A 13,124-nucleotide genomic window follows, 5' to 3' on the forward strand; every position below is an offset into this window, starting at 1 on the left:
CAATGGTTACAGAGCAATACCACTGGAAGAGTAAAGAGTGCCCCAACAAAATTGGAAATAGTCTACTGTTGAGTTTAATGAGTAGACGAACTAATTCACCCAGTGAAGAGCTAATAAATGAAGTTTTTGTATAGTACCTTTTTAAATATCTGGACCTGAAATTAACTTGACAAACCAATTTCGTCTTTCAGACTTCCAAATTAATGTGCTACTTGAAGAAAGACTTTGTTAAACACAAAGTTTGTGTATATTCTGTTTGGGCTGTAGGATGCTGTCTTCTCTAGCACCCTTCTTTCCACTCTCCCCTGCCAATTTTTTTAATGAAATGCACCTATGAAAACAGTGTTTTGGTTTGTTTTTGAAGGCCCCAGGTAACAGATTCTCAGAGTTCTGGAAGAGTGACCTCATAGAATCACAGAATGGGTTGGACTGGAAGGGACCTTAAAGACCACCCAGTTCCAACCCCCTGCCATGGCAGGGACACCTCCCACCAGACCAGGTTGCCCAAAGCCCCATCCAGCCTGGCCTTGAACACCTCCAGGGATGGGGCAGCCACAGCTTCTCTGGGCAGCCTGTGCCAGGGCCTCACCACCCTCAGAGTGAAGAATTTCTTCCGTATATCTAATCTAAATCTCCCCTCTTGTAGTTTAAAGCCATTCCCCCTTGTCCTATCCCTACACTCGCTGACCAAGAGTCCCTCCCCAGCTTTCCTGCAGGTCCCATTTAGGCCCTGGAAGGCCACTGTAAGGTCTGCCCAGAGGCTTCTCTTCTCCAGGCTGAATGCCCCAAACTCACTCAGCCTGTCCTCATGAGAGAGGGGTCCAGCCCTCTGATAATCATCGTGGCCTTCCTCTGGACTTGTTCCAATCTGTCCATGTCCGTCTTGTGCTGGGGGCCCCAGAGCTGAACACAGTAAGTAGATGTAAAATAGGTGCTGAAATTGGGAAGTACTGCATTATACCAGGTAGTATTTTATTAATTATCTAAAATACCAAGCTTCAAAGGATAAACAGTCACTTTTAGGATGGATAGGGAAGGTTCCCCAATGATTAAATTAATTTATGTTCTGAACTGTCCAAATATACTCTAGTAAAAATACTGGGAATATTTTAGTGTCATGACAATATTCTAGTTCTGACATGACAAAATAATTCTTTTCCTTCATCTGAAATCTGATATCAGTGTTGTTCCTCATTCAGTAGTCTATAGGATCACATTAATAGGTGTAACCTAATTTATCCTTTCGCTTTTTTTGCTCTTATGGGAATTTGTTGAGGATGAGCTATGTTTGTTTGAATTACCTTGGCTGTGTAGGTATCATGATCTGGTGACTTTAATTCTTCTGGTCTTAGCTACAGGCAGAAGAAAAGCTTTGGAGGGCTCTGCATGTGTGTGGTGAAGATCTGAAATCTTAAGGTAGTGAAAAATCATGAGGTAGCCTCACAGTCTTGTTCCGTTTCCTCTTAAATGAACCAAGTTCTGTTACAATGCTGTTCGGCAGAATGAATTTGAGTCGATCAGGTATTTAATTTTATTTGGTGTCAGTTAGTGTCTTAGGATTTTTGAATGAATTCTGACTAAGGCTTAAAGATGTCAAGAGCTTGCAACAGATGTATCTCAAATAGCTCTGCTTCCACCCTTTCCCCACCCCCTTTTTCTTCTCCTTACAAGAGCGATGTTGTACTTGGTCAGAGATCAAAACATTAATCGTAATTGGACCACATGTTAGCAGTGAGTTTTTTTCTCTGTACATAGCTTTAAAATCTGCCCTTTTTTTCTGTTACTTCTTTTAAAAGTTCATTTTAATCTCACATTTGGTAATCACATCTCTTTATGTTGTTGACGTGAAGGTAGTTTGAATATATGATGATGATTGGGTAACCTCAGCTTTATGCAAGTTTGTAGATGTCATAGCATACAAGGCAGCTGGTTTAGGTTGGTTCATCACTTCCACCAGTATCCCAGGCATTTTTGGCTCTGTTAATTTCCAGTTGTTATTCTTCCTGGTCAGAAGTGTTTAAAGAAAATCCAGTTTAAAAAAAACAAACAAACAAACAAACAAACAACACCACCACCAAAAGCTGTTTTGAGTATGAGAAACCTCAGGGTAGATGAGGATCTTCATCCTAGGCTGTGGTGTCCAGCATGTCTTTTAGACCTACTTTATGACACAGTAAAAATATTTTTTGGAATGTCCTAATGACAGGCGTAAAACAAAAAGCCCTATTATGGTAAGGATTTGTTAGCATGGGTGAAACTGCAGATGACGGGGCATCGACCTTGTTGTCTTAACATGTGCTTTACATGGATTAAACAAGTTCATAGCTTCGTTTCAGCTCACGAATAGGAATTAATATAACTTTTTCCCTTTTTCAGAAGGGAACTAAGTGGAAAACGAATTTCGTTATAAATTGTTCGTAAGGCTTTCTTTAAGCCTTCAGTTTAAGGTTCCTACCCTATGAGTAAACCGTGTGGCAACAGGATGAGCACTCACTTAAATGGTGAGAAGGATTTGGATTTTTTTTATATGCCTGCTACCACTCTATATCTGCTTTTGGTTTAGCAGGTTTTTCTTGCTGCTTAGTCTTGAAACCAGTATGTTTTAGTCTTGAATTTTATGCATAGCCTAGCGATACGGTTTGATGTTTGTGATACTTGGTGAGGAAATGCTCAGTGGTAACTTGAGGGAAGCAAGATACCCCAATGGCTGGTTGGCCCAATTGCTTTCTAGTTCATTGGGTGACTCATTTAATAGGACCAAAACACAACTGCTGCTGTCTTGAGGAATAATGAACTGTAGGTTTAGACACTGAGCATGCCAGGGTGTTTGATACTAACTGCCAGACTTCGGTAGTGAGTTAAAATTTAAGTTAGATAAAGACCTGATGGCAGTTCATCCCGTAGAGATGTTTGTCGTTCATCCCTTGGGGATGGTTAACATTGTAGATGCTACTTCAGCATTCTGGAGATACTGCCTTGATCAACAAAAGGAGCAAATTCAGGTTTAAGTCTGCAGCACTTTTCTGAAGAATCCTTGTTAGAAGCACACCATTTTCCAGTTGAGGTCAGTTAGCTTTTCTTGGCGATGTAGTGTGTTTGGCAAGGAGAAGTGTTAAAATATGTTGATCTCAAAGCTGTCGGGCTTTTATAGACTTCAGCTAGGATGGAACGCTTTGTCAGATGAAAGAAGTGTATTTGTTAAGTCATTGTATGCTTATTGCTGGGTGGTCTCTGTTCTGGCAATTCTGACACACATGAAGGACTTTGTAATACTTCATTATGCAGGTAGTGAAGGTGGGGGCATTATGCTTCAGTTACCTGGCTACATGTGGAAAACCTCGTCTGTGTTGGGGTATAAAAAATACATAGTTCTCTAATCTCTGAGTGGGGACAGATGAGGCGCTCAACTAGAGCGTTCTAGAACTAGAACTATAGAACTAGGTTCGTACCTCTTCTGTGCTGTCCGCTGTTCTGCCCTTCCCAAAAAGAGAAGTGGGAGACTGGCAATAACTGCCATCTAGGTGGGATTGTTTTCTTTACTTGCCTGAGTCAAAGTAGATTGCGTTATTGCTCTACAGCTAAAAACTACTCCTGATTCTTTTTCATTTGTTACTTTGGCCCCCTATGCGTATAGTATCTTTTGATGGTGATCTGTTAAAATGAGATTGAAACTGTCATTTCATATCATTATTTGTGAATCATTAGAATTATTTTGGTTTGAAAAGAATGGAAGTTCTGGGACTGTTCCTTATGTAATGTTTAGGTTGTGTTGTGAACACTGAAAGTTTTTGTGTTTTTTATATGTGAAGAATGCTCTCTGAGAAATACCTGAAAAATTATTTGATCAGATTTCTGTTGAAAGTTAGCAGCTGGGCTCTGATGAAATAGACCAGTAAACAAGTGTACCTGATGTTTATCGCAGAATCGTAGAATGCTTTGGGTTGGAAGGGACCTTAAAGATCACCCAGTTCCAACCCCTTGCCAAGGGCAGGGATGCCACCCACCGGATCCAGGTTGCCCAGGGCCTCATCCAGCCTGGTCTTGAACACCTGGTCTGAACATGTTTGGTATGCTACCTCTAAAGCGAGTCTTTGTCGCTTCACTGAATGTAATGAATGCATTTTTGTGATCATCAATTTAAACAATAGCATGTTAATTAGTTTGTAATACTTTAATAAGCCTTGAGATCATCAGAAAGTGTATTTGATATTAACGACTCTTAAAGAAAATAGAACGCTTTATCTTCCTTTTGCTTGTATAAAATAAAACTATTGAAATGACGGTTACTAATGGTAATTTTAAGTATGTGATGTAAATTGCTTGTTTTGAAATGATCCAACTCAGTCCTCTTATTTTATATTTTTTTTTAACAGGGTTTGTGGATGCACTTAGATGTTTGCAATGAGCACTGTGGCTGGCATGCCCCAGTGTTTTGGATACCAATGCATAGGACTCTGTAGTAATCGAATTTATCAGAAACGAACGTCATGAGCATAGTGATCCCATTGGGGGTTGACACAGCAGATACTTCTTATTTGGAAATGGCTGCAGGCTCAGAGTAAGTATGTTAACATAAAGAGTAAGTTTTCTGTTTTTAATTACCTATTTTCTCATACTGAGGCTTTTTAATGCAGTTGGAGAAGACTTATCAGTCTCTAGTTATACTGTGTTAGTAATAACTTAAAACAATAACTTCTAAGTCAATTTCTTTCTCTTTAAGGAGAGTAAAGGAGAAAAGGTAAACTGTTCTACAGATGCATGTTTTTCTTCCTTATCAGACTGAGAAATGCAGATGCTGCCTGATTCACCTTTCACATTTAAAATATTTTACTAGTTAAGTTTTCTTAACCTGTGTTTTAAAAATAAAAAAAAAAAAATCAACTTCACATGTTGGGGTGGGAAAATCTTCTGGTATGGTAAATTGCAGAAGAGCAGTAATAATTATAAGGGTGCCTTTATTTTTGAAAGTTAAAGGCCTGTCTTAATTGTCTAACGCTATGTTTTCACAAAGGTATTTTATATTGAAAATCAGTAGAAAATAATAGGGCAATTGCTCTTTCAATTAGCACAAAATTGGATAGCCACTTATGAAAGGTTGCAAAAAAAATCCTTAATACAAGAAGCTTTGCATGAAATAAGCATAGTGTTTTTTTAATTTTATGTTTTTCCTGCTGGCGCCTGAGTCTGCAGAGTATAGATGAATTAGATTTGAGGTGTCGTTGGGCTCTGAGTGGAGATTTTTCCTTTCGGGTGAACATCTTCCCACGTGTGTAGCATCCACCTGGCTCTTGAACGTTATGAGAGAAGAAATAATATTTTGATCAACATGAGAAGTAAAAGACCAAGATGTTGTTATTTCTACCTGTTTATATAGGACATCATCCCATTTAGCTCTGTGTACTTCAGAGCACTATCTGGATTTTTTTCCTGTTTCCTCTGTGGCTTTTGCGTTAGTAAAACGTGACAGATGACTTGTGAAAAAGTGGGTGTCAAGACAGTAAAGGTGATGTTAAAGATCAAGAGAGTTTGTGTAAGCCACACTACGTTTTGTACACTTCCTTGCATAAACAGAGGGGGGGAAAGAACAGTTCATTTCTTAGAGCAAAAACTGTTAAATACGTCATTTATATTAACTATTTGAGATGCTGTTACTCCTTACTTTCCTCTGAGTACAGACAGTCTTTAGTAATAATTTAAGCCACTTACTTTTTCTGGTTAACACATGAATGTCTGTTTGCTTTAGATATTGAAGCAATGGTTTAGACTTATTTGTTCTATGGAGAGATTTTAAATAAACTTCACAAAGTGGTCCTTCATTTAACAGGTGCATTGAATAACCACTATCAATAAAAGTAGTGTGCATAAAATCTTTGCTTGAGAGTGTGTGCTAAGCTAGCAACGTTATTCAGTGTAAGATATCTTTTCTTGCAAATACTGAAGGAAATTTGTTACACGCTTAAGAACTCAAACAGCTTTTTAAAGGGATGTTTCTTTCCTGTGTTTTTTTTTCAGTTGTATATGAGGTTATTTTACTAATCTAGGTTACTAGAACTCTTTATCTAAAGAAAACTAAAAATCCTTTATTTGAAACTTTGTTGCATTAAAGTCTTTAAAATTGCTTTGTTGATCTCTATTTCATAACCATGAACGCTGCTTTCCTTGGTACAGAAAATGATTTTAACTCTGTGTTAAATAATTCAGTGTGAATCATTCACAGCTCTTTCCATTATCTTTTCCTGTGGATTTTCATGTTTCGAGGAGGTCACAGTTCCCGAGGTTACTAACATTACTTGCAGACTCAGCAAGCCATGCTGAAATTAGGATAAATAAATATAGTTGTCAGTATAAACAAAGTAGTTCACTGTGTTATTTGCTTGATACTGTGGCATGGAGACCCAGTTAGGTGCTGCTTCTCTTCAGATGTTAGGTGACTGTTAGCAGTTAGATTCGTTAATATAATCTCCGAGAATATCATTGCTGAAAAATAGCTAGTTGCACAATTAATTTATCTAAAAGCCATGTCCGTATCTAAAGAAGTGTGACACAAAACTGTGTACTTAATAACTGCATAAGCAATTCAGGTAACCTTTTTTATCAGTGTTTATCTGCTTTAAGTGTACTTTTTATGTCTTCTTCCAAGGATATGTTGGGCATAGATAGTATTGATAGTGATTATAGATAGACCTTTGAGCAGGTTCTGGGGTTTTCCCAGGTGGGAGGAGTTGGACTTTCTTCACAGTGACTGACAGGTCTGATGTTGCTTCATCAGTTGCTGAAGCGTGAGCAAACACAAGAGTGAGGGGGAATGACAAACCTAATTACGTAGGAGAAGGAGCCCTGAAGGATAAAACACGCTTTAAACTAAGGGATTAGTGTGGTGGTTTCTTTAATGGTGGGTACTTTATCTGTTACATACTTCTAACAAGGAGGCCAGTAACTACTGGAGGGCCCCAGGGGTCAATACTGGGACCAGTCCAGTTTAAAATCTTCATTAATGATCTGTACACTGGGGTACGGTGCACCCTCAGTAAGCTTGCAGATAACACAGAACTGTGGGGAGGGGCTCATTCACCAGAGGGCTGTGCTGCCATCCAGAGGGACGTGGGGAGGAAGCACTTCTATGCTGTGTGGGTGACAGAGCACTGGCACGGGCTGCCCAGGGAGGCTGTGGGGTCTCCTCCTTGGAGACCTTCAGAAGCCGCCTGGACGTGGTCCTGGGCAGCCTGCTCTGGGTGTCCCTGCTTGGGCAGGGGTGGGAGCAGCCAGCCTCTAGCCTCACCGTTTGTGATTCTGTGTTACAGTATTTCACCACGTTGATTCAGTGCAGGTGTAAAATTTGTAAAAGACTGTCTAAAGATGAATACCAGTGACTTTTTAAGAGAATCCCTCTTATCATTAAAGACCTTTTAGTAGTATACAGAGCCAGCCGTTTTGGAAAGTTCAAAATGTGCTTCCTGATTTAAGAGATTGTTAGTGTAGCTCAGTGTATAAGGTACACCATCAATAGTACTATTCTACTTTTTTAATATCTGTATAAGCTTTCTAGAGAAAAGGCCCATATAATGTATGAATGTACTCTGAACTCAAAACCCACTATGTATGGATCATTGTATCAAGCTCAATATCCAGGAGAAAAGGTTATGAATGTTACGGTATTAAATAAAAATCAATACAAACTTAACCCATTAGCTGGTGTTGAAACAGGGATTATTTTTTTCTGAAGTGTTATAGGAGAATGGATAGGTTGCTGATAAATGGTATCAGACCAGCCTGTACCTGTAGGGCCTGGTATAGGATGTTTAGGTAGCAGTTGGTGGTAGAGAAGTAGTGCTCAGTTTTCTGTTCTCTGGGTAGGTAAGGCCATCTGATGTGTTTGGCTAGGTGAAGTGTGTTGAAATAGAAAATGTTATCTGCTTTTCATACAAAATAAATTATATTCCTTTATCTGAGTTGACCTTCAGCCAGATAATGCTCAGGTGTGCTGGTACAGAGGAAAAGCAAACCCAGACTCTCTGATTAGACCGATCAAACCTGGTGTATGGCAGGCTGCTGTTGCTGAAGCATACTTGGAAGCAAGAAGTTTAATTTGGAGTTTTAAAGGTGCTTTTGGGAAGTAGTGTTAGCTAATCTTCCTAAGGTAAGCTTTACAGTATGACAATTTTAGTTTTAATGAGATTATTTTTCATTTGAATACCAAGAGTCTTACAGAAGAGGTTGAGGGCCCCAGATTCCAAGGACTAATTTAATTTTGGTAGTCAAAAACTACCACCTTTTCTGTAATTATCGCTCAGGCAGAAACAAAATGGTATTTGAGAGCAATGGGATGGGGGCAGGGGGACTTTTTTAAAGAAAAAATTACCATTGGCTTAGAATGTTTTGTAGTTTATTCCCTTAATACAGGTGAGCTAGAAGCTTATAGGGACTGACTTTTTTTGTGAACTGACTTCATGTGTAGCCTATTTAATTTTTCACTAATGCCATCTGCTGGCAATGTGCAGAATATTTTTCAGTTTACATTGTACTGTTAAATATAACCTCTAGGAAATAACCCAGAACGTGAGAGTTTTCAACTGCAGCTGAAATTTGAGTGGTTCTTATAAGAAAACATAGTATCTTTGCTTTTTTAACTTGTTTTCAAGTTACAAGAATGTTTAAAGTCATTGCAAACTGGGAACGTGTGAGTATCTTTCCATTATAGGAACATAAGAGTATCTTTTTTTTTAATGGTCCTTTCTGTTGTGCTACTTCTGAGTATTTAGCATGGTTTTGAATTGCTGACCATAACACCTAAGAAATTGCACTTTAGCAAAATGTCATGGTCAGCATGTCATGGTAATACTTGTTTGTTTCAGAGCATATGTTTAGGATTTGGGTGTAACTCCAAGTATACCATGTTCTAAGAGGGTTTCGATGAAAACTGAAAATACCGTACCTTCTCCCCATAGTAAGGGTCCAGCTGTCTGAGGTAAGGCTGAAAAATGCGGCATGCTCAGAAGAGTGCCAAGCTTGGTATTTCAGTTTGGTACAGAGCTGGTTTAAGGTTAAAGAAACGAGCAAGGAAAATATCAGAGCCTTCTTTCAGATCTCAAGGCTTGCTTTCTTCCCGAAAACTTGCTTTTCGGGATGCCTGTAATAATGCCAGTGGAAAGATTGGGGGTGGTGGGTGTTTTTGGTGGGTTTTTTTTGTTTTTTTTTTTTTTGAAAGGAATGCAAGCATTTATTTAGGATATAACTGGAATTGAACTATCCAGGATGTATACTTGCAATCTTTAGCCTTGTATAGTAAGATTTTTTTCCTTCATCTGCTTTCCCTGTGTTGTCTTCTCCTGCATTTTTAATAGTCAGTGTAGAGAATAGGTTTCTCTGCAACCAAGCATGGTTGCGGTCTTCTAAATCAAGTACTTAGATGCTAGCTCCAAAGCTGTGTTCTGGGTTTTAGAAGTTGATCAGACATGTAAGTGGTAGAAAGATTGAGTCCTGAAGACTAGATTTTTGGGATAAGGAACAACAGTTTTAAAAAAATAATAATTGAAAATGGCATCTAATGCTTTATTTGGTTGTGCAATTAGGAATTTTACTAAGAGGTGTGCCCCCGAGTATTTGGATGGGGAAAAAAGCTTTACTGAAAGCTGATTCTGCTTATATGCTGCTTATTAAACTTTTTTTTTTTTTAATGTGAAGGCTTAGTTGTCTTTGCTTCTCACCCAGTTTTCTCCCAGCCCATTTTTGTTTTTTCTTGCTCAGATGAATGTTGTGCCTTTTTGGTTTTAACCCTCCACTCTTGTGTTCTACAAGTATTAAAATAATTAGGGAAAATGGATTGTATTTATTTCTGCATTTCCTTTTTAGAAGCTTCTGCTTCCCACAAGAGTTATGCCTCTAAGTTTCTAAATTTTAAAGTGCTTCTCTTAAGTGGTTTGTAAACATCTAGTGTAGGTAGAAATACATTTTAAGGAGTAGGGTCTTTTGTCTAGCTTCATATTTTGCAAGAGTGCCTTTTAATTTTGTAGTCAGTTGATGAAATATGTATGACCTCCCTTTTTAGGACATATGTTTCCATTCTTGTACCTTTCATTGAATGCTCACTTAGTGAAGTAGTGGGTATTGAGGGCATGTAAAGATTGATTGATTTGCTTATTGGATGGATAGTTGGCTCTTGATTAATCGGCATTTGGACTGGCAAGATCCAAGAAGGATTAACTAGGTGACGTTAATGGTGTTGATAACTGCCCAAATGCAGATAAAGGCAAATCTGTGGGAAAGACAAAGCTTTTCCAACTAGTGTCCTTTTGATTATCTTTTTTTAATTGGGCTTGATGAACCCGTTTGCTTCCAGGATGTAATTCCAACAAACTCTGATAAAAGTACTTCCCAGCTGAGAAGCAGTGTAAGAAAAGAAATGAGAATTTTTCTGGGCTTGAGATAAATAAGGGCAAGTGACTTCAGAGTTGTTGGTTTTCCCCTCATGCTACTGTAATTACAAGCTCTGTTTCTTATCTGCTAGTACTTTGTGTGATCCGTACATCCCCCCACCTGGCATGGTGACTGTTAGAAACATGAGTATTTTTTAAAAGATTTTCCCCCCCCCCCGAAATTCTGTGACTAATGTCTTCACCTGATGATAGCATTTTTAACTAGCGATTCTTTCTACACAGTAAGATCACAAAGGGAAAAGCTAATGAGAAGAAATTAGCTGCTAAAGATATTAGTGGGACGCTTCCAGTTCTGTATGTTCTTCGCAGGAAGAAGAATTATATTCTTACAGACATGTTAGCAGAAAGTTTGAGTTGCTGGTGTCTTCTAAAATCAAGCTAGCTTCACTTCATGGCATATTAAAAAAGCTTACGTTTATATCTTGATGTCTGAGAAAAACACGTGAATTTCTGTTTTAACTTAGGATTCAGAATGACCAATTTTAAAACATCAGCTCAAGGAATTACTGAATCTTTGTGGGGAAAAAGATTTGATGCACAACAAAACTAAAATTAGAAAACTACCCACTTGGGCTCAATATGTGATGCTAGTCAAAAGCCATTTCAGTTTAAAAGATGCTGATACTTTGCCCTGCCTCTCAGTGTTTAAAAAATAATAATAATTAAAAAATGCAGCTAGGTAACTGCATTAATTTGAAGTTTGTACTGGTTTGATTGGATTCTGTGGTGCAGTGCAAAATCGACAAGTTAGTGACACGCGAGCTGAGAAAAGGTGCAATTTCTTGGATTCAAAAAGCTCTTCCTGTTTTAATATTCCTTTACCTTTCTCAACTTTTGCGTTGTGATTTAGTACATGTAAACCATAGTTCCTCTATTAGAGGTGACACTGCCTTTCTCTACCAAGGTTTATCTAGAAAATGGTTCACTTCTTTTTCTTTCAAGGTAAAAAATAAATCGATAAGTGCCTTTTTTTAGATTTGCCCTACTTAAGGTTTCTGTTTGTAGAAACAGTTCTCTGCCGCCGTGGGTGCTGGTTCATGAAGACGTTGAGAGTCATGTGCTGATGCTACCACTAGATGTCTCTGCAGAATTTCATAGTGTCGGTGCTAGTACTGGGGCTGTGTCCACAACGGGTTGCAGTTGTGTGTATTGTTGCCTCTGTCTTTTGTCTTAATTAAGCCGAAGTCCTTTCTTTAGCTTTTATTGCAACTCGATAGACCTGTGCATACTGACTGATGAGTTCCTGACAAAGTGTGTGTTTTTTTATGTCCAGATTTGCAGGTTATGTGAAACGATTTAGCATGTACTCTTTTTTTTTTTTCTTTGAGTAAAGTTTTGTAGCTACAGAGGTGTAAGTTCTCTGCCGCTCTGGAAGCTTCCTTTTAGATGAAAGAAAAGTGATTTTTTTTTTCTTCTTTTAAATGGGCAGTTGTGGGGGCAAAAGTGGTTTTGGTGGTGATAGTTGTTGTATTCCTGAACCTTTTTGTATGCTCCTTTTTAACAGGAACAGCAGGTAATTACTTAGCAGTTGTGAAACAGTTATCGTAACTAACAAGTATATTGACATAACATTAATAAATTACATATATGCATTAGTATAACTATTTATTATTCTTCTGTTTTTGTTTTGCAGACCAGAATCTGTAGAAGCTAGCCCTGTGGTAGTTGAAAAATCGAACAGTTATCCGCACCAGTTGTATACCAGCAGCTCGCATTCACACAGTTACATTGGTTTGCCCTATGCAGTAAGTTTCATGCTAAGTGTGGTAAAATCTGATGTTCTTAAATAGGAAAAACTCCTGATTCATGCTTATAGTTTCATATTTTACTGGGAGCTGGGTAAAAAGCCTAAAAATGGTTGATTAGAAAGCTGAATACAGAACATAGTGAATTTTATGTAAAACATAGTCAAGAAGGTTAAAAAAAAAACAACACACCAAGAATGAGCAATGACAGAAACAAGTTTAAACTTACTTTAAAAATGCACAGAACTTCAGAAACTTATAAAGTTAATTCTTATACCTTGGCTTAAATAATCATCAGAATGTCTGACACTTAAGAGCTGTAACTTACCTTTCAAAAAAAATCTAGGACCATAACTATGGTGCTCGGCCTCCTCCAACGCCTCCAGCTTCTCCTCCTCCGTCAGTGCTTATAAGCAAGAATGAAGTAGGCATATTTACCACTCCCAACTTTGATGAAACCTCCAGTGCTACTACCATCAGTACGTCAGAGGATGGAAGCTATGGAACTGATATTACCAGATGCATTTGTGGTTTTACACATGATGATGGATATATGATCTGTTGTGACAAATGCAGGTAATGAATATTAAATGTATTGAAAAAGTAAAAATGACTTAAAGCTGCATTGACAAGTTGAGTGCAATTAAATGGTGTTTTAACAGTCTTGATTCATAAGATAGAGGAAACTTCCATAATCAAAACAATGTTTGAAGGTTGAAGGCTTTTTAAAAGGCAGAGTAGTTTAAGAGTAACGACTATTTCACGCTTTATTCTAATCTGTCTTAACTATTCATGTCAATTTGTTCATACCTTTACTTATGTATCGTTGCTCTAGTAAGGATATCTTTGCCTTTTCTTTCTAAAAAGGATATTTATTTTCTGCAAGTTATTTGTCATTATGGTGAAATAAAAATCTGAAGGTACCAAGTAATAAAAGTGTTTTGGG

General features: G+C 38.0%; 1 protein-coding gene across 7 annotated transcripts in view; it reads left to right on the plus strand.

The window, feature by feature from the left end:
* KMT2E (lysine methyltransferase 2E (inactive)) overlaps window positions 1-13,124 on the plus strand; it is a 67,504-nt gene that overhangs the window by 13,808 nt on the left and 40,572 nt on the right. For all 7 annotated transcript variants that reach the window (XM_080575336.1, XM_080575338.1, XM_080575339.1 and 4 more), the window contains 3 exons: window positions 4,374-4,558; window positions 12,067-12,178; window positions 12,525-12,754. In XM_080575336.1, the coding sequence (XP_080431462.1) occupies window positions 4,488-4,558; window positions 12,067-12,178; window positions 12,525-12,754 (413 nt within the window). In that variant the 5' untranslated portion in view covers window positions 4,374-4,487. The remainder of the gene's footprint in view (window positions 1-4,373; window positions 4,559-12,066; window positions 12,179-12,524; window positions 12,755-13,124) is intronic.

Source organism: Anser brachyrhynchus, assembly GCF_964034855.1.
Source record: "Anser brachyrhynchus genome assembly, chromosome: 1".
Classification (NCBI taxonomy): domain Eukaryota; kingdom Metazoa; phylum Chordata; class Aves; order Anseriformes; family Anatidae; genus Anser; species Anser brachyrhynchus.